General features: G+C 48.0%; 4 protein-coding genes across 4 annotated transcripts; 3 read left to right on the top strand and 1 right to left on the bottom strand.

Annotated features, from left to right (window-relative positions):
- Nucleotides 1–430: 430 nt before the first annotated feature.
- PENARI_c021G01720 (uncharacterized protein) lies at nt 431–808 on the top strand (the record flags this gene model as incomplete). Its single annotated transcript, XM_022635159.1, has 1 exon — nt 431–808. One exon carries the CDS (start codon nt 431–433, stop codon nt 806–808), a length of 378 nt encoding a protein of 125 aa, XP_022484865.1.
- A 1,092-nt stretch (nt 809–1,900) lies between these two features.
- Nucleotides 1,901–6,028, top strand: PENARI_c021G08689 (uncharacterized protein; the record flags this gene model as incomplete). The annotated part of the gene is made up of 3 exons (XM_022635238.1): nt 1,901–1,969; nt 3,441–3,555; nt 3,621–6,028. The coding sequence occupies 3 exons, from the start codon at nt 1,901–1,903 to the stop codon at nt 6,026–6,028; spliced, it is 2,592 nt and encodes an 863-aa protein (XP_022484967.1).
- Nucleotides 6,029–10,556: 4,528 nt separating this feature from the next.
- On the bottom strand, nt 10,557–14,841 carry PENARI_c021G00237 (uncharacterized protein; the record flags this gene model as incomplete). Its single annotated transcript, XM_022635141.1, has 4 exons — nt 10,557–11,774; nt 12,379–14,315; nt 14,370–14,702; nt 14,751–14,841. The coding sequence occupies 4 exons, from the start codon at nt 14,839–14,841 to the stop codon at nt 10,557–10,559; spliced, it is 3,579 nt and encodes a 1,192-aa protein (XP_022484863.1).
- A 1,842-nt stretch (nt 14,842–16,683) lies between these two features.
- PENARI_c021G05293 (uncharacterized protein) lies at nt 16,684–19,706 on the top strand (the record flags this gene model as incomplete). The annotated part of the gene is made up of 3 exons (XM_022635202.1): nt 16,684–16,762; nt 16,855–17,005; nt 17,057–19,706. 3 exons carry the CDS (start codon nt 16,684–16,686, stop codon nt 19,704–19,706), a joined length of 2,880 nt encoding a protein of 959 aa, XP_022484868.1.
- Nucleotides 19,707–20,418: the final 712 nt, after the last annotated feature.

Genomic DNA, 20,418 nt, shown 5'->3' with positions numbered 1-20,418 from the left:
TGAGCATTATGAAGTTTGAACTCCAAGTTGAATATTCAAGGATGGTATCAAATAGATTCGCAGGTATCTCGTGTTGGATTTGATCTTGTATCTGGTGACCTCATTGATGAACTGTCTCCAGGTAAATAGCCTCGATACTAGGAGAGCAAATGAAGAACGGGAGGATAATCAGACAGACTTCTGGTGAAACAATGCTGATATTTGCGCTCCATTGTAAGCTGTCATACAAACGGAGCCATATAAGATGCCACCAAGAGCCCAATGCTTTATCCCCTTCATCCTTTATTTAACAACAATTCTTCTCAAGGTCCGGCATTCATACAGTGAGTGATTTCATTCCCAACATATTCTGTGTGTTGACTCTCGCTAACTCATACCTCCTTCCTTCGAGTTTGAAATGCAACTCCGCGCTCTTACTATTTGCTTGGCTATGGCTGCGTCAGCGCTTCCCTTGGCATCTGTCAAATCCTATGCAGTAAATGCGGATGTTTTCAAAAGCATCGATGGGAGCCTGACTTCTATCATTATTGCCCGGCGTGTTGATGAAGGCGACTCACCTATCGGTATCGCTAAACGTGGAAGCCAGGCAGATGCTTCTATCGACATTGCCCGCCGTGTTGATAAGAGCGACCCATCTATTGGTATCGTTAAACGTGGAAGCGAGGCAGATGCTTCTATCGACATTGCTCGGCGTGGTGATATGAGCGACCCATCTATTGATATCGCTAAACGTGGAAGGGAGGCAGATGCTTCTATCGACATTGCCCGGCGTGGTGATATGAGCGACCCATCTATTGATATCGTGTGATGGATTCACAAATACCACCGCTCAATTTAACGGCCAGACGTTCGAAATTGACTATCTGCAGCTGGTCTCCAAGACATAGCAATAGCTACTTCCCGGTTAGTCTACAATGGTTATGGCATTCTTTCGTGTACCTAGATTGATCTCTCAGAATCAGTTTCAATTATTACTTGAAATCACCCGATATACAACTCATCCAGCAGCTTGGGTTAATTATAACTACAGATGTCTGTTCGTTTCGTACGGTACTCTGCGTATTTGGTCTGACCTTAGCATGCCCATGACTAGATTCTCGGGAACTATATTCTGTAAACGCAAGCTCTAATTAGTGATGTTCTCGGGCGCCAGATCGTAGAACGCTTCATGATATAATCTGTGTAATTGCTGGTGCATATCTAGTACTGATGGGACGAATATATTTCAGATAAAACCGTCATAGTAATTTCCCAAACTACTGACATTCAGCTTGTTCTATACGATAAGTAGTCAGGTTATTTGTACGATACAGAATTGCCCAATCATTTCTCTCCGGTGATTTTCCTGCGCAAGGGATAAAGTTTACCACACCACTAAAGTGAACGAGTCATATGTTCGAGCGGCACCTTATCACATGCTTTTAAACCTGGTAGGTGTGATCCTGAGCAGATGTTGCCTGATCATAGTCTTACAATGGAGGGGAACTCTGTCGTTGAATTCGACCATCGCAATCGAAATTGGAGGCGGTATGCCAGCTTCACCATGTGGTCAAGCTAGGGACACGAAATAGTTCACGAACTGGAAAGAATGCAGATTGATATATCTATCACGTGGGCGAGCCGAATTAATCATCTTCTACGAGATACATCAATACTATATAACCTAACATCACCGCGATCGCTAAAACCCAGCCACCCACAGCAGCCCCCAAGGACGTTGTCGGCGTGAAAATGAGGAAGAGGGACATATTGAAATATCCGATTTTAATTGCCCCATAACATTTACTATAAGTACTCATGAGTTAGCCGTGCTACTTTTAGTACTCAACGTAGGCTGTACTTTAACGTCACTGTCAATTCATGGTTGTGAACCTCACGGCATCGACGACTGAGAAGCAACATGGCTGAACAAATGAACACCATGCACACTACCATCGTTATTACGGCAGTTGCGAAGGAGCTTTGGTCAGTAAGCATTAGAGAATTAGGCTGCATTGTCCACGGAAGAAGTAGAAAACTAATATATTAGTCCCTATAACCCAGTCAATCGTCCTGAAAAGAAAAAGGCCCACCTGATTGTCAATAGAAATGGATAAAGATGACTGCTGAGGCTCAATGAAACAAACAGAAGACTGTTCCGAGGTCCGTTTCGATGTAAAGGAAGCAGAGGGGTTACCATCTTCATTGTGAATATGTACTGCGTACGCGTAGAGCGTAGCATTCAAGAGAAGGGTTGGGTATTTCAAATTCTTTTAGAGCTTCGGTACAGCGATTCTCGAAATCGGCTTGACCAATGCACACTGAGTAACTATTTTCTCGCCCCACCGCCAAGTAACGCGCATAGAGTATTCAGCAAGCCACATTAAAATGGGGGCAAACAACAAAATACTTTAGTTTGGTCCTGTATCTTGCCACATAAAATTACATCTTATGGTTTGACCGTTGAAGGATACACGTCAATCGCGACTATACTACATGGCGGCATAATATTGCGACCCTCGATTTGATGTGGCTTGTTCAATAATCTATCCGCGCTAAGGCCTTGGCGGTGGGACAAGAAAGACATACTCAGTGTGCATTGGTCAAGCCGATTTCGAGAATCACTGTAGCTCGTTGTTTGTTGGACATCAACTTCTGTCCATTGTGCCGGGCAAATCTCAGAAATTTCCAACGAGCAAAGTTGCTGCTGCAAAATAACACCATAAATTGGTCAATTTGGAATGCTAAGGCTACGATGTAGTCGGGTTTCCTTGCGTATTGTTGCATGGAACGCCGTTCATATAAGGGATGTTGAAGTATGTGGATGGCATATTTAGCTTGAACATGCAGCCTGTCAGGCGTATAATGCACATGTGTTGCTTTTCATGTTAGCACTGCCGTTTGTTTTACTTGGAGTAAATTTATTTGAACACCTCTGTCGTAGAAAAAAAGAAAAAGAAAAAAGAAAAGCCTAAAGAAAGTGATTAAACGTTCACCCCGCACAAATTTGACTGAGGCCGCGCTCGTAGTTGTCGAGCTTTTGATGAATACAGAGTCGGTTAAAAAAGAGTTGGTAGTGGACCGCAAACCAGGGACGGTCTGATGGTTGCAAGGAGTTAAACAGGGCGCCTCGCAGTTGGTGAATTGTGGTGAATATTTGCAGCAAGCTGGTCGGAGGTAATTAATCCAAAGTTTGCCTTTTCCTCAAACGATTATTGACCTCCACTTCTAGCAAAAATTTCTGGACAGGGACCTACGTCGTCGCCAGGAAACCTACCAAGTAGCCTGGTGTATATGACCACAAAGACTGTTTCCCCTTTCAGCTATTCCAGCTATAAATGCCTACCGCGAAGGCTCTACGGCAGTCATATCTTCTCATCTAAAACAATCACCACCTGAGTCTTCAACTTCGCAAAGGCACAGTATTTTCGCAAACGAACACACTACATTGGTCGATTCAGTCCACCCACTTTATGATGGAGAGCATTGAGGAGGAATCCGTCCATTCCCAATATGGCCAGGGATACTTTGCGGGTACGGATGCCATCCGTGAACAGGAGTATCCTCTTCTCAATGGTATGGCCTAACCTTTGATATTACTTCATTCATCTGTACTGACTACCCTCTTTCACGGGTTGCAGGAACAACTTATCTGGACCACGCCGGAACAACGCTCTATGCCAGATCGTCTATCGAATCATTTTCGGATGATATGATATCCAATCTCTTCGGAAATCCCCATTCTATGTCTGTATCATCACAGCTGTCTACAGAGCGGACTGACGATGTGCGACTCCGAGTCCTCCAGTTCTTCAATGCAAGCCCCGATGAGTTTGATGTGGTTTTTGTGGCAAATGCAACAGCAGCTATTAAGTTGATTGGAGAATCTTTTCGAGATGACCCTAGGGGATTTTGGTATGGGTACCACGTTGATTCCCACACCAGTGTGATTGGTGTTCGGGAACTCGCGGATATGGGCTGTCAATGTTTCGATGATACCGATGTAGACGCTTGGATCTCTGAGCTAGGCACAGCTCAGTCGAAAATTCCCAAGCTATTTGCCTTTCCAGCTCAATCTAACATGAACGGTCGACGTCTCCCACTCCAGTGGTGCGGGCAAATCCGTTCCGCTGCCAATGAAGGAAGGAATGTATTCACCTTGCTTGATGCCGCCTCGTTTCTATCAACCGCTCCTCTTGACCTAGGTGAAGCAGCCACCGCGCCGGACTTTACGGCGCTCAGTTTTTACAAAATCTTTGGATATCCTGATTTGGGGGCTTTGATTGTTCGGAAAAGCACTGCATCCGTACTTGAGCGACGAAAGTATTTTGGCGGGGGTACAGTGGATATGGTGATAGCATCCGGAGCGCAATGGCATGCCAAAAAAGAAACCTCAATCCATGAGCGGCTTGAGGACGGCACCCTTCCGTTTCACAGCATTATTGCACTTGATGCCGCCCTAACGACGCACAAACGTCTGTACGGGTCAATGTCGAATATTTCTTCCCATACTGGGTTTCTCGCTCAGCGAGTCTATGATCGACTCTCTGGATTGAGACACTTCAATGGCATGAAGGTCTGCGAGATTTACCAATCAGGTTATGGGAACCCCGCCCTCCAAGGTCCGATCATCGCTTTTAATATGAGAAACAGTCACGGCGAGTGGATCCCTAAGTCTGAGGTAGAAAAACTGGCAACGGTACACAACATCCAACTGCGTTCTGGTTCTGTTTGCAACCCTGGACGAACGGCCATGTCTCTTGGATGGGCAGGTGAAGAGCTACGCCGCCATTATGCCACTGGCTTACGCTGCGGTGATGACCATGATGTGTTAGATGGCCGGCCAACTGGCATTCTGCGTGTTAGTCTGGGAGCAATGACCAACCTGAAGGATATAGACTCACTGACAGACTTCGTCGAGGAGTTTTATGTGGAGAAAGTCCCTCCTTTGGTGCCATTGAGTCTTCCGATGGATGCGAACAATATCGTCGCCCCTCAATTTTATGTTGAGAGTCTGACGATATTTCCCATCAAAGGTTGTGCCCCGTTCAAGATCCCTGAAGGCAAGCGTTGGGAGGTCAAAAGAGAAGGGCTTGCATGGGACCGAGAATGGTACCTCGTTCATCAGGTGACCGGTTTTCCCCTGAAGCAGAAAGAATATCCTCAGATGGCTTCTATATATCCATCTGTTGATATGGAACGCGGCATACTTCGCATCACCTGCAACCCCAAGGTCACAAATGGTCCATTCAGCCTCGAAATTCCACTTATTTGGGATGCCAAAAGCACGAGCGTTATGAGTTCTCCAGTGCGCTCGAGTTGTCGAAAAGGAGTGCCCAGTGCCTACGAGCATAGCTCAAGCCTTCGTGCCTACGCCTCGCCAGTGGTCTCGGCATTCTTTACAGAGCTCTTAGGTGTAGCTTGTACTCTCGCGCGATTTTCTTCACTTGATGCAGAACTCGACATAAAGCCACCAAACCTCGCTAGTATCTGGAAGAATCGGTTCCGGAGGTTTGCTACCTTGGATTCCTTTTCACGTGCGGACCGAATACCGCGCCAAAATTGCCAAAAATACGTGCTTGTATCAAACGAAATGTCCATTTTAATCGTATCCAGGTCATCAGTCAACCGTCTCAACGAAATAATCAAAGCAAACACTAAGCCTACCTCTGGCGTGAGCAAGGCCATTGGTGCAGATTTGTTTACGAGCAACATCGTTGTTGCTGAGCGGGTCTGTCAACCAGCTCGTGCCGAACACCCCTATGCCGAAGACCACTGGTCATCCATTCGTATTGGGAAAGACCAGCTCCTCTTTGATACCGTTGACCCTTGCCAGCGCTGTCAGATGCTGTGCGTTGACCAGCCTACGGGCGTGAGACGCAATGAAATATTTGCTGCGCTGCCCAAGATGCGAAAAGTCGATGGTAGAGTTCAATTTGGTAGATATGCGGTAATTTCAACAAAGGAAGGCGAGAACATTGGGATGGGCCCGGGTAGCAGGACAATTATGGTGGGAGATGTGGTGTTACCAACAGAGCAGAACCACTGAGTCACCATAAGGAGCTTCCTCCATTTGCATCTTTAGTCGTTTGAGTTCGGAGACATATATTAGAACATTGGTCACTAGTATTCAAGGAGTTCTGCGAAATGGTTGTATGTATTTGCCAAACCTTGTCATATTTCGAATATTCCTACGGATGATAGGCAATGTGGTCCGCACTCAAGGAGAATTGTTATTCTATATACAATTCGCCAAAGGGCTAACAGAAACTTTTATATATTCGAGAGTTGATAGTAGGTAACAATGGCTACCTATGTCCAAGGTATCTCTTATCGCCAATATAGCCGAACGCAACAGATAAGATGGGTACAGTCACTCTTGAAATCGGCTTGACCAATACACACTAAGTCTTTTTTAGCCCCACCGCTAAGGTTTTCGCCTAGAGAAAATATTGAGCAAGCCGCATCAAAGTGAGGCCGCAGTACTACGCCATCTGTGTTCTGCCGCTACATAGTACAGTGACATTAAGCTCGACCGTTTAACGGTCAAAGTGTAGAATGTAACTACAGGATGGATCGAAATTAGTTTCACCACTTTACTCGCATAGAATTTTTCTCGACCCCTGTTCCGAAACATGCTAATCCAATTCAGACCTAGCCCGGTTTCGAATATTGAATCGTATTGAAAGTATTCGTCGAGTGATTAAAGGTTAATTAAATTACTCGTAATGCTCTTGCCGTGCTTCATCTTGTGAGTATTCATCCCCTGCACCTCAAGCATATCGGGCTCTGCCCACCGACCTAAGTCACAGACGTCGCCGCTAGACTGGCCATTTGCAGCCTTCACACTAGACAGGTAATCTGTGCAGTACAATTTCATGTGTTCGTGTTGCAATTATTTTCGCTTGCAACATTCAGAGAATTCCCGGTGGTTCCCGATTGCAATTTGCGAAATAAGCGAGCTCGATGCGTCGCTTCCGGGGGTGCTTTTCTAATGCACTAAACATAAAGGAATGATAATCAAACGTGCTTGTTGTTCTCTCCATGTTGTAACTCCATGGTGCGCCTTGGGTCATAATGAAATCATCCGACAAGGCAATATCAAGAGCTGACGGTCCGACCCTCTGAGCGGTTAACCACATAGGCGACATTAGATCGTCTGTGGTCAAAGCGAGGACAAGTCTCCTTGCAACACTCTTCCTCTTGTGAACAAGAGCTAGGTACAAAAAGCTTTCGCCTTCACAGTTGTAGTATGACGGTAGAATGGCCCGCTGGTCAAGGAGAAATTGAAAGCACGAGGGACACTCAACAATGGTGCGCGATACAAGGTCCTGCTCCCTTAAAGGACGGTGGAGGAAGGCGTAAGATATATCAGACGATGAGGTTGATTGACAACCTTTACGGGCGCTTTTGTAATCGCGGTAAAGATTGTATCGCTTCTGGATCTCCGTTCGGAGCCACTCTGTTCTCATAAAACCAAATATTTGGTGCTGCAAACGCGGGAACCTCTTAAGTCGAGAGAATCGCTCCATATTATGAAGAACAGAGTGATTGTCATCCCCAAATGACCTGGAAAAGAGGCTGAGTTGAAGGATACGGTCCAGAAGCTCAGGAGGGAGACGTTCAAGGTTACCCAGAAATGATAGTTCCCCTTGAGTTAGAATCATGGTCAAAGCCTTTGATAAGACTTCGAGGAAAGTGAAGGCCGAGATTTGACAATACTCTGAAGTCCCGCAGCTTTATGAAGAGTGCTTATTATAATAGAGGGGTAAGGGCATGAATTTAAATAGTGCTAGCACTAGGCGGTGAAAGAAACTAGAATTCTACCCTCCAGTTCGGAGCACTCTGCACTTTGCATTTCAAATACACAATTGGTAGGAGTTACTGATTATCAGAGACTCCTAGGAACGGCGAGGAGTTTATAGGGCCAGAATGGTTGTTTTCATGGCCAACGTAAGATGATTGTTCTGACCTAGCGAACACCCTTTCTGAGGGTCGTAGCTTTGAGATGGGCCTCCAACCTCCTAGGAACTGCGAGATCATCAAGTCACGTGCATTTATTATTATCCGGCATGCCCCAGACCTTCCATTCAACATGATTTCATTTCCTCGCTAACCAGAGAGGTGAGCAAAGGTGAGCACACGGTTTTGCTTTTCATCACATTTCGGCGGTAGCCCATCCCTCCCCTGCCAAAGCCTTCTTTGACTAACGTCCTCATTCTCCCACCGACTCTGAGGATCATGGCGCCCGCTGAGTCTACCTCTTTCAAAGATTGAATTGATTAATAATATGTTATCGAGCAAATCACTGACTACGCCGCAAATTCATAAATCTGCTGAATGTATGAAGCACCTAGATCTAATGTTCACAAAATTCTACAAGCCCCGGAAGCCATACAAGCTTAATACAGTGCGTCCCGAAACTGGTGCGACCACCTACACTCTTCGATTGTTTCTCCAGCCCCACCGCCAAGAGACCTTAGTCTACACTAGGAATATACTCGTATCATCAATCTTCCGGTATCAATCTCAATACCATGACTTACCCTCATTAAAATACGATTTTTTGTCTCGTAACTGTACTGGGGATCCAAGGGCAGTAGAATTATGCAAACAAGTCAAACGCCCAAGCTGAAGAGTGCCTGCCTCTAGAACCTCCCGAGCTGTCACTTCCCTCTGCCGCCCCGTATGTCCAAGTGACAGTCCGAGGCTTATTCGGCGCCCCAACATTGCAAAAAGTGACTTGCATTACTTGCTTACTTGCAGACGACTCATAATCCTGCTTATCATAATACCCAGCCTGTCAGCCACAGCTCTCTCTACTTGACGCTCTTTTAACACCCTTAGAGGAAGCTAACAAAACCATGTCAATAGACTCCTCAGTGGCATCCTTTGCCTTGGGGGGTGACTTAGCTTCCTTTCAACGATGATGATATTTGCTGACCTGAACTTCCTGATCTGTGGGAACGGACTCCCTCGTATGCCCCTACCCCTAGTTATCCTGACCGCGAATGGACTCCATCAGTAATCTGCCCCTCACCTAACCCTGAGGAGATAACTGGTGAATGTTCAACTTCCTTGCATCAACATCTGTCCGACCAGTTGATTTATAGTCCTGTGATTTAACCCGCAGATGGAAGTGCATGGGATAGACAATCTCCAGACCGTATCCACTACTAGATCGGGTGGAGGGTTAAACTGGACAATCGAGTTGTGGTCAAGGATACAAGACAGCACCTGATTCAACAGCCCAGATCATTCTGGGAACAGATGAAAGAGGATGCTAGTAATATTCTACGATAGAAGATAACCCGTGGCCGACGGGTGAGACTAGATGATACTGACATGGTGTTGTCGGTGAACTCCCAACGGGCCGTTGAATCCATTTTGAAGGTGCTTCTGTTGATTGGACAGCGGTGGAGAAACAGCTACTAGCGTGGGGCCATGTGTTCCATCGTGGCAAGAAGATCCGGCTTCAGACATCGATTAATTACATAGAAGACAGTGGGCTTCCTTCTATAAGAGAGGAAATTTATCGGTGACTATACGGATGCTCACTGTCCGAGACGGTTAAATTGACACCGAGTAGATGTCCGGCCAACATTCCGTCTGGCGCGATCTGTATTGTATCAGCGTTGTCATGGCCTCCATGTCGCCACAAAGGTAATACTGCTGGCAAGAACCGGAGGGAAAAAGACACCATCTAAAGCTCTTATCAAGTACGTGGAGCAAGGTGAAGTTCTCGAGATACACAATGACGTCCCTCAAAACGTTTGCGAGCAGCTCTATGCTGAGAAGAGCTAGCGACTGGACAAAAAAAGAAAAAGAAAGCTGCGGAAAACTCTACAATGGGTTCAATGTGCCTTTCCATCAATATCAACAATTTCCTTTCCGCTGGATCATCTCAGCACTCGATGGCTTTGCCGAACCAATCATGATGCACGGGCTGCTTGAAGTCGCCCTGGAGAAATACGCCGAATAGCAGCTATCACGAGCAAACAACGAGACGTTTCGGGATAAAATTAACAAAGCACACGATGTGACACTTGAAAATTGCCTCGACCTCATGCAAATTCATGAGGATCAAGACCCGGGTTTCTTCGTCAAGCACGGCGTGAAAGTAGGTGCCACCCGGCGGTTCGTCCGTGACATTGGGCTTTGGGTGAAAAGACGCACAGAAATCACTACTCATGGAAAATAGGAGTAATTTGAACTAGACAACAAAGCGAATAGAGACCAGCCGACACCGGCATATTGCATTTACCTCTCCGCAAAAGGTTCTAGAATATGTCATACTGTATCTTACATGGACTTTAGTACGGACAGTGGTGTATAGTAGCGCCCGACATCGCCTTGCATGTCGAAAACAGAGACGCTCTTTTAAAAACCTAATCACGTGTTACTTTTCCGTAACACATTCAGTACTACTAGTAATTATACCAGTGCCATTTCTGGCGCTGTAAGACTGACACAAGAGCTTAAACTAGAATCTAAAACTAGAACACGGGTAAGAATTGAGGTCAAGCGGGACTTTGATTACAAGTGTCCCTTGATTGAAATCCAGACCCATCTAGGATTCAAAGCCCGGCAAACAGATGTGATAACTTGTCGGAATCAAAGTCGAAAATTGACACCCGCCCCGATCTGCAGCCAAGGCTCAGTTTCGAAAGCGAGACCGCAGAAGTATATGGACGATAATCGGGAGGTAACCAAAGTAGATTTCCAGAGTTCCAAGTGATCCATGTTCCGTCGGGACTGATACCAAGTCCTTGAAACAGCGGGAGTTGAGGATCCGTGGTGGTCAGGGTTTCACTTGACCCAGGACGAAAACGAATGGTACCAATATCGAGCTCAAAACAACCAGCGCGATCATCGAATGAGTTAATTTTGACCCATCGGTTAACCAGGACGGTCTGCAGGCAGTGCCCGCTGCATGTATCCCATACCTTGACGGTCTTGTCATCTGAAGCGAAGGCGAGGAGCTTAGAATCATGGGAGAAGATGACCGACCTCACCCCTGCGCTATGACCATCGAGGGTCTGCAGGCATTGCCCGCTGCTAGCATCCCACATCTTGACGGTATTGTCCCATGAAGCGGAGGTGAGGAGCTTGGAATCATGGGAGAAGACGACAGAGCTGACCTTTTCGCTATGACCCCCGAGCGTCTGCAGGCATTGCCCGCTGCTAGCATCCCACATCTTGACGGTTTTATCCCATGAAGCGGAGGCGAGAAGCTCAGAATCATGCGAGAAAGTGACGGAGCGGACCCCCGTGTGATGACCTTCCAGGGTCTGCAGGCATTGCCCGCTGCTAGCATCCCACATCCTGGCGGTACTGTCTTCTGAAGCGGAAGCGAGGAGCTTAGAATCATGGGAGAAAGCGATGAAGTTGACCGGCTCACTATGACCCTCGAGGGTCTGTAGGCATTGGCCGTTGCTACTATTCCACACCTTGACGGTGTTGTCTTCTGAAGCGGAGGCGAGGAGCTTAGAATCATGGGAGAAGACGACTGAGTAGACCGGCTCACTATGACCCTCGAGGGTCTGCAGGCATTGCCCGCTGCTAGCATCCCACACCTTCACGGTTTTATCCCACGAAGCGGAGGCGAGGAGCTTAGAATCATGGGAGAAGGTGACCGAGTTGACCCCCGTGCAATGACCTTCCAGGGTCTGTAGGCATTGCCCGCTGCTACTATCCCACACCTTGACGGTTTGGTCCCATGAAGCGGAGGCGAGGAGCTTAGAATCATGGGAGAAGGCGACGAAGTTGACCGCGTTGCTGTGACCTTCGAGGGTCTGTAGGCATGCATTCCAATTCTCTTCCGTGAGTGGTCTTCCAGATAACCAAAGCGGTCTCTCTTTCTCAAACTGATTTCGGGTCATGCTACTGGTGGGACTAAAGATAAGTGCGGAATTGTATACTTGGAGTGGGAAACTCTCGATCCCTGTCTTGGAGTTAAGGACAAATCGGCATGCATCTTGAACTCTATCCATCAAACATGAGATTTTCGTTGTCGTCTAAGAAAAAATGTTAGAACCGTTCCATTGCCTACACATGAGAGCATACTTGTAGAAAACCTTCGAGTTTCAACATCGACCCTACCCCTTTGGGTAAGCTCCGCGACAGACTAAGTGCCTCGAGCCATTGAAGGTAGTCCTGGCGAAAGAAAAGTCCGACCAAGCCACTATCCTGGAGGTCGTCTTTCGCGTTCACGGTAGGGGAGCACTCCAGAAAATGGTCAATCCAGTAGGCACATGAGTAACGCATTGTAGCTAATGGATCAGGGCATGGCTTGTTGACCCGCTCAATTGGAAGCCCCGGCGTAACTAAGCCGTATATATCCCGTCGCAGCGTCTTGGAAATGGACTGTAAGGACTTTGAGTAAATAGCATAGTGTACTCGTTCTACTCCGCCGGGGAATATGATATGGGCTGCCTCTTGAATGAGGAAATCTTTAGCTGACTGATGAACTAAAGAGATTGTGCCTTGCCGAAGGGTCAAAAAGGACCCACAGTGGCCCACAATCTCTTCCAGCGCCTTATAATCGCCTACAACATCTTCAGGCAAGTCGTCAAAGCAAGATGCTAGTTCATCTAACGTGATGGGCCTGTAGACGGTCGTCGTGACGGAGAGAAGAGACTTGCAGAGATCTGCATCATCTGATTCACTGATTTGGCTTAGCATCCGTTTATAAAGCTCATCAAGTCCAGGCGGGAAATCTTTTAACTTCCCCCGAACATTCCTGTTTGCGACTTTGGCGAGTCTTTTGCAAACCAAAGCTACCCAGAGGAAAGTACCATTTGCATTTGTTTTCAGGTGATCATGGACGTCTTCCCGAGTCTTCAGCTTGTATTCGTTCTTTTCAGATAGTTCATTGACTTTGAATTGGATATATGAGTCAATAGCAGCAGCGAGTGTGTTCTCGTTCGACTCGAGACGAAGCTCTATCGGTGTCGCGCCCCTAAGGCCTTTCTCAATGTCCGGCCAATTGCGGCTAGAGACGATCCATTTAACGTTCGAACGAGCAGATGTCTTATGGGCAAGAAGATCAAGGAGTTGATCCAAATCCGTGGCACACTCATCAAGTGCATCAATAATCAGATATGTTTTTCGCAATTGCGGGTCTCCGAGGATATTAGTGAAGACTTTAAGTAATGCAACCCATGCATTCTCGCCCTCGAATGACCCAACGCGGACATGGGCCGCGAGCGAGGATTGTTGTTGCACAAGCATGTATATAAGTCCACGCAGGACTGCTGTCGCACTATTAATGCGACTATTCGTAGCTTGGCAGAAAAAGAACGAGATATTGATATCGTGCGTGGCCACTTTAGAGAGCTCGTCAATAATCCCGCAGAGCAACATTGTTTTGCCCTTGCCTGGATCACCCTTGATCCAGAGAAGCTGGCCGTATCTCTCATCTCTCCACCTGCGAAAGTCGACGTGGTCAAGCACCCAGCGGTACGAGTCTCTAAGAAGGCCACCCTTGACATTTTCGATCCTAGCTTTGTCAAGACTGGGATCAAAGCTAGGATCGTTGATCTGGAGACTGGCGAGACAACGCCGGTGTTCGTCATTAGACGTGCGTTGCTCGGTCCTTTCAAGGAACCCAACAATTCCCTGGATATTATCGGAAATACGGTTCATAATCTTGCGCGATTCTTCTGCTTCTCCGGCTAGCTTCTTGAGTTGCTGCATATTTGAGCCAGACAAAGCACTCTCAAACTTTTCCTTCAGTTTCCTCTCTTCAGCCATGAGGTGATCCAGTCGATCTTGCCATTTATCGTAGTTGATGACACTCCTGAAATAGTTCTTGGTCCCGCTGCGATAGAACCGAATAACACTCTGCACTTGGAAGTCGATGATGAGCTTATACAGATCCACTATGCCTTCCGTTAGGTAAGCTTTCAAACCGTGTTTCATGTCCGCGGGCAAAATGACTGTCTCCAGCTCAACATAGTAACGCATTTGCGAGGTAACATATGTGAACCCGGCTCGATTGGCAGCGTCGACAGTCGCCGGGTTCTTGAAGAGGGGCAGGATAAGTGAAATTCCGGCCATCACCGCGGGCGCATAAGGCACATCCTTGATTGCGTCTTTGACGTACTCTTGGGCCCAAGCCACAGCCTCGCCAAGCTGACCCACCCTGTCTTGCAGACTGACCTCATGTCCTAGGATGGTCACTTTGGCCTTCTTATCTTCCATGTGCTGCAGACCTAGCTCAGCTATCCGTTTCAGTTTTTCCCGACGCGCTGCCACATCTTGCTGAGGGATCTGATTTCCGATATCCTCGATGTCTTCTTGCTGGCTTGGGGCAGATAAAGCATTCGCTTCTACTACGTAGTGTCAGCAGAATCTTTATGGAACGGCTTCGGTTATATTAAGGCTACCTCTGACAAGGACTCGGGACAGAAGATCCTCATATCTGGACATCAAATCTGGTCTCTCTTGTTTCAGAGTATCATATGCTTCATCCCATAGAGATTCAAAAATGGGTTGAGTGTCTCTGGTATCCGTGGCTTGTCTTTGAGGTAGGGTGACAGTGGCTGGTGTTTCTTGTACACGGACTCGTGCAGCAGGTGGCTTGAACTCGTCCGTCTTGGTTCGGGGTGCTTTCTCCAAGGCATTAAAGTTCGAGGCGGAAAGACTTTCGGTTGCCTGGTCGGCAATTGCGACCACAGAACTCGTCCTTGTAACACAATCAAGGCCAATCGTGGGAGGTCCTACATCAGGTTAATAGTGACAAGATTAGGGTTGTTGTCTTCCCATACCGACTGCCGCATTGTTTCCTGGCTCCTTTATTTCCGCCGAATCCCTCTTGAATGCCCGTTTCAACAAAGACGCAAGCCGGTCGTTGCTCATCGCTTTTGTGGGCACCCTGCTGAGGGTGTAGATATTTCTCAATAGTTAATTGCAGGATGGATACGGCGCTCTTGAAATGCTTCACGGTCGATCGGGACAAGACGAGTGGATGTCTGTGTTGGGATCACTCTTGTCATGAGTGCCCAAGCGTTCTAAGAACGAACAGGAAGCGGGTCTTACTCAGGCCGGTGCCTAGCGTCATGAAATTGGCTCTTTGGGATAAATGGTGCCGAAAGATAGCTCTCATAGCCGACCTACTCTGCTTCAATATAGTCTACTCTTGCTGTAATGAGGTGGCCTCTAGGGCAGTAATCACCTGATCTGGAATAGCAAAGAATCGCGTAGAATAGATCCATATCTCGTTACACGTGATATCAGCCTCGGGTCGGCTCGCGCCGTCAGGGACGCTCGATTACGAACCTACAATAATTCACGGAGCGAGCCGCAGTATAATTAATGCGATAGCATCAAGCACACTTATTGTTGTCAACGGTCCCTTCAATCAAGTACTGAAGTCGGGTTGATGGATCTCATCCAACCGTCCTCGCAATCGCGCTATTATAGTGGAAGGTACTTATTCACAAAGTGTTTACGTGTCTTTGGTTTCCCAATGCTAGATCTTGGGGGAATATATTAAGAAGGTCCTTCGGGATGTGGCGGAATTGGATGTCAGAGAAGACGGGTCAACGCATTTGGGACATCTTGCGGGTCTACGACTCGACGGATGGTTAACATCCCTATCTGATTGTTAATGCTTTGTGGCCGACCACCTTTATTGGGCGGTGCTTTGACGCTGCCAAACATCCGTATATTGGAAGAGATCCTCAGGATTATACTCATGTTGCGGCCAGCAGTCTATGCCATCTGCGATATAGATAGTTCCCTACTGTTGTTGATCATGTCATAGATAAGCTCAGGCTTTGAAGAGGCTAGGTTTGGCGCCATCTTGGTTCGACCAGTCGTGATTGACTGTTAAGATCCCTTTCCTCGGGAGGTTGCTTTGGAGGTGGGGTAGTGGTGGTGAATGTATTAAACTTACGAGCGAATACGTACTCGAGACTACTATGTAATCCAAATACAAATCCAACTGACGGGGGCGCTTCGGAAAAACTCCTAATATAGACTAGTGCCTCTTGGCGGTGGGGCTGGAGAAACAATCGAAGAGTGCAGGTGGTCGCACCAGTTTCGGGACGCACTGTATGGAAGCTATATCATTCTGTTATTTACCAGTGTACTGGAATACTGTCAAGAACAGGAGTCAGGGGTAGAGTAACCGTACAGCTAAATTCGAAATTGGCTTCCACATTTTACACAGAGAAACTCTCCCAAACCCTAACGCCAAGCCGATGGTGAAACTGCCTAGTCTCAATCTAGCTAGACTGCAGATCATTTCTGTGCGTCAGAATGGAAATGTAAGGTATCTGACAAGAACAATACACCAAAGCGTTGAATTACACGTTACTCGCAGTCTTTCCAACTTTAACCGCCTTGACCGCCACCACGAGACGAACATCCACGGCACAAAACCGTTCTAAATCTGCCTTCTCCAACCCAGAATTCATCCGCGATAAAATTCGGAACAAGTAAATGACTACAGCCCATATTGCTGATGCCACAAAATGCGGCCCTTATTCCGTCACCACCAAGACTTTGGGCGGGGCAGGGCGGTACTATCCCTATATTGACTGGCTGAGTGATAGGCGCGTAGACATTTCGCTTAGACAGCGCGGTAGTGGCCACGAAGTCACCTGAGAATGAGGCTGACGCTTGGCTCTAAACAATGGGGGCCCAGCACCTTTCTTTGATCCGAAACTTGAACTTCGTCTGCATCGTATATTGATAATGACCTCTATATCGTTTGGCGACCAGAATCGGGGGTTACAGGTGGGTACTAGTCACGGAGACATATACTATACATCTGGTGAGTTTCTAATCACTTAAAAAAAACAAAAAAAAACAAAAAAAAAAGGGTCAAGATCAGAATCAAGGACTAATAATGGCTTTCCGTCGTAGAGCACCCGGAACCCCGCCCAGAGCCACTGTCGACCGTGCCGTTCCCGCATGATCCAGATTTTGTCAGCCGCGATGAACTCCTCGATCAAATCCACGAAAAATCCTTGATCCCGGGATCTAGAATAGGTCTCGTTGGCCTAGGGGGCGTTGGGTGAGGTCAATCCAGCCCTTGGCGGTCCGTTGAAGGCTGACTTTGCAACAGGAAATCTCGACTCGCCATCGAATACTGCCACCGAGTCCGGCAGCAATCGCCTGACACCTGGGTTTTCTGGGTTCACGCGAGTAATGCCGCGCGCTGCGAGGAAAGTCTCCGCAACCTTGCCGACCGTGCTAAGATCCCCGGGCGCCAGGATCGCAACGCTAATATTTTCCAACTCTTCGGGAACTGGTTGCAAGATGGGAAGATCGGAAAATGGATTCTTGTCCTTGATAATGTCGATGATGACGAGCTCCTTCGGAATCCATTAACTACTCGGATGGAGGCCCAAGCAGACACCCAGAGGCATGCCCTAACGCAGCCACCGCTAAGGTACCTTTTCGAAAGTTCAAATGGCTCTATAATTATCACGAGCCGGAATAAAGGAGTAGCATTGGAGATTGTTGGCCATAAGAAGAATCTGATCGACGTACGACCAATGAATACAGCCGAGGCGCTAGTTCTCATGCGGACCAAGCTAGATGAATGTGCAGAGAGAGAGGAATTGGTTCAGCTAGTCGAGGAACTTGAGTTCATGCCACTCGCGATTGTGCAAGCGGCTAGCTACATCACCCACCGTTCACCCCGCTGCTCGGCATTGCAATACCTAGAAAAGCTTCGGCAGAGTGATCGCCAAGCCACGAAACTTCTGAATCACGAGGGAAAACACATCCATCGAGACTGGGAGGCAAAAAACTCTATCCTACTGACTTGGCAAATTTCGTTCGACCATATTCGACGGATCAGGCAGTCTGCCGCTGATTTACTGTCTCTTATGAGCTTTTTCGACTGGCAGGGGATCCCAGAGGATCTTCTACGGCTGCAAGAAATAGACAGAAACCATGACCGTTTGGGTTTTCTGCAAGACGTTAGGAACAGATCCAGTGATGAGGATACGGATTGCTCATCTGAACCCGACGTAGAGGACGATTTTGAGAGCGATATTGCGATTCTCAGAGACTATTCCTTTATTACTTCAGGTGAAGGTAGCATGGTGTTCGCGATGCATCGACTTGTGCAGCTAACAGTACGCACATGGTTGAAAACCTATGGTCAGGAGGAGGAGTGGAAGGAACGTTTCATTAAGAACCTATATGGTGAATTCCCGACCGGTCAATATGAAAATTGGGAGAGATGCCGGTCACTGTTTCCACATGTTAGGTCGGCCGTGTTACATCGACCGAAATCGCAAGACTCACTCCGAAGTTGGGCTGCGCTACTATACAAAGGGGCGTGGTATGCGATAAAATGTGGCAGTATTTCGGTTGCAGAGGATATGGCAGCTATGTCAAGGAAGCAAAGAATGAAGATTGGCGGCGCCGAAGATGAAGACACCCTTAATAGCACTGCGATGTTAGCAGAAGCCTACCGACTAGAGGGCCGATGGGAAGAGGCGGAGCAGCTCTTTGTGCAGGTTATGGCGACTCGCAAGACGAAACTCGGGGCGGACCATCCTCACACGCTGACGAGCATGGCCAACCTAGCGTCGACGTTTTGCAGCCAGGGCCGATGGGAAGAGGCGGAGCAGCTCGAGGTGCAGGTCATGGAGACGAGCAAGACGAAACTCGGGGCGGACCATCCTCACACGCTGACGAGCATGGCCAACCTGGCGTCGACGTATAGGAACCAGGGCCGATGGGAAGAGGCGGAGCAGCTCGAGGTGCAGGTCATGGAAACGAGCAAGACGAAACTCGGGGCGGACCATCCTCACACGCTGACGAGCATGGCCAACCTGGCGTCGACGTATAGGAACCAGGGCCGATGGGAAGAGGCGGAGCAGCTCTTTGTGCAGGTTATGGCGACTCGCAAGACGAAACTCGGCGCGGACCATCCTGACACGCTGACGAGCATGGCTAACCTGGCGTCGACGTTATGGAACCAGGGTCGATGGGAAGAGGCGGAGCAGCTCTTTGTGCAGGTCATGGAGACGAGCAAGACGAAACTCGGGGCGGACCATCCTCACACGCTGACGAGCATGGCCAACCTGGCGTCGACGTATAGGGACCAGGGCCGATGGGAAGAGGCGGAGCGGCTCTTTGTGCAGGTCATGGAGACGAGCAAGACGAAACTCGGGGCGGACCATCCCGACACGCTGACCAGTATGGCCAACCTAGCGTCGACGTTTTGGAACCAGGGCCGATGGGAAGAGGCGGAGCAGCTCTTTGTGCAGGTCATAGAGACGAGCAAGACGAAACTCGGCGCGGACCATCCTCACACGCTGACGAGCGTGGCCAACCTGGCGTTGACGTATAGGAACCAGGGCCGATGGGAAGAGGCGGAGCAGCTCTTTGTGCAGGTTATGGCGACTCGCAAGACGAAACTCGGCGCGGACCATCCCTCCACACTGACGAGTATTGCCAACCTGGCGTCGACGTTATGGAACCAGGGCCGATGGGAAGAGGCGGAGCAGCTTGAGGTGCAGGTCATGGAGACGAGCAAGACGAAACTCGGCGCGGACCATCCTGACACGCTGACGAGCATGGCCAACCTGGCTTTCACGTGGGAATCTACAGGCCAACATGCGAAAGCAATCGATTTGCTTCGAACATGCGTGGTCAAGCAACAACGAGTTTTAGGCCCAGCTCATCCTCATACTGTCTCCAATGGCAACACGCTGCTGGAATGGGAAACTGCGCATCTTGCTATCAAGGCATGATCAGTTTATCTGTACTCTGTTTTTCTCATATTTAGTTCGTTTCGCTATACTGTATTCGATTGTCTAATTTTGTTTACGATTCATTTCGATTCTCCCTAGCAACCTGACAATCCATTGTTTCTTACAAGTGTAAAGTGCACTATCTGTATCGGTGTTTTCAAACAACAGTACTGCGTAATTTTGGCGTAACAGCCCCTGCATTGATACTATCCGTGTTAGGACTAGCATGTTTTGGGTAAGGGTTCCGGAAACAATCTTCTTTCGCAAAGCAAGGAAGCCAATTTCGAATCTAGCTGTAATAGGTACAGTGTGTTTCGAAAGAGGGTTCGAGAAAGAACCTCTGAGAGGAAACGGTGAAACAGATTTCGATCCATCCTGTATACGTGGCAGGATATAGGACCATACTAAAGCATTTTCCTATTTCCCTTCATCTTAATGTGGCCTACTCAATAATTTATCCGCGCTAAGGCCTTAGTGACGGGTGCAGAAGAGAGATACTTAGTGTTATTAGTCAAGCTGATTTCGAGAATCGCTGTAGTTCATCCGACATATGAGCGTTCATTTTACGGGAGTGATAAATTCGAAGAAAGTGATGAATTGGACAGGGAGTGATGAATTCGTAGGGAGTGATGGATTCGTAGGGAGTGATGAATCCGTAAGGAGTGATGAATCCGTAAGGAGTGATGAATTCGTAAGGAGTGATGAATTCGTA

This window comes from Penicillium arizonense, assembly GCF_001773325.1.
Source record: "Penicillium arizonense strain CBS 141311 chromosome Unknown PENARI_contig021, whole genome shotgun sequence".
In the NCBI taxonomy this organism is placed as follows: Eukaryota; Fungi; Ascomycota; class Eurotiomycetes; order Eurotiales; family Aspergillaceae; genus Penicillium; species Penicillium arizonense.
The sequence above is the reverse complement of the archived record's forward strand: the minus strand, read 5'-3'. Positions and strand labels throughout refer to the sequence as shown.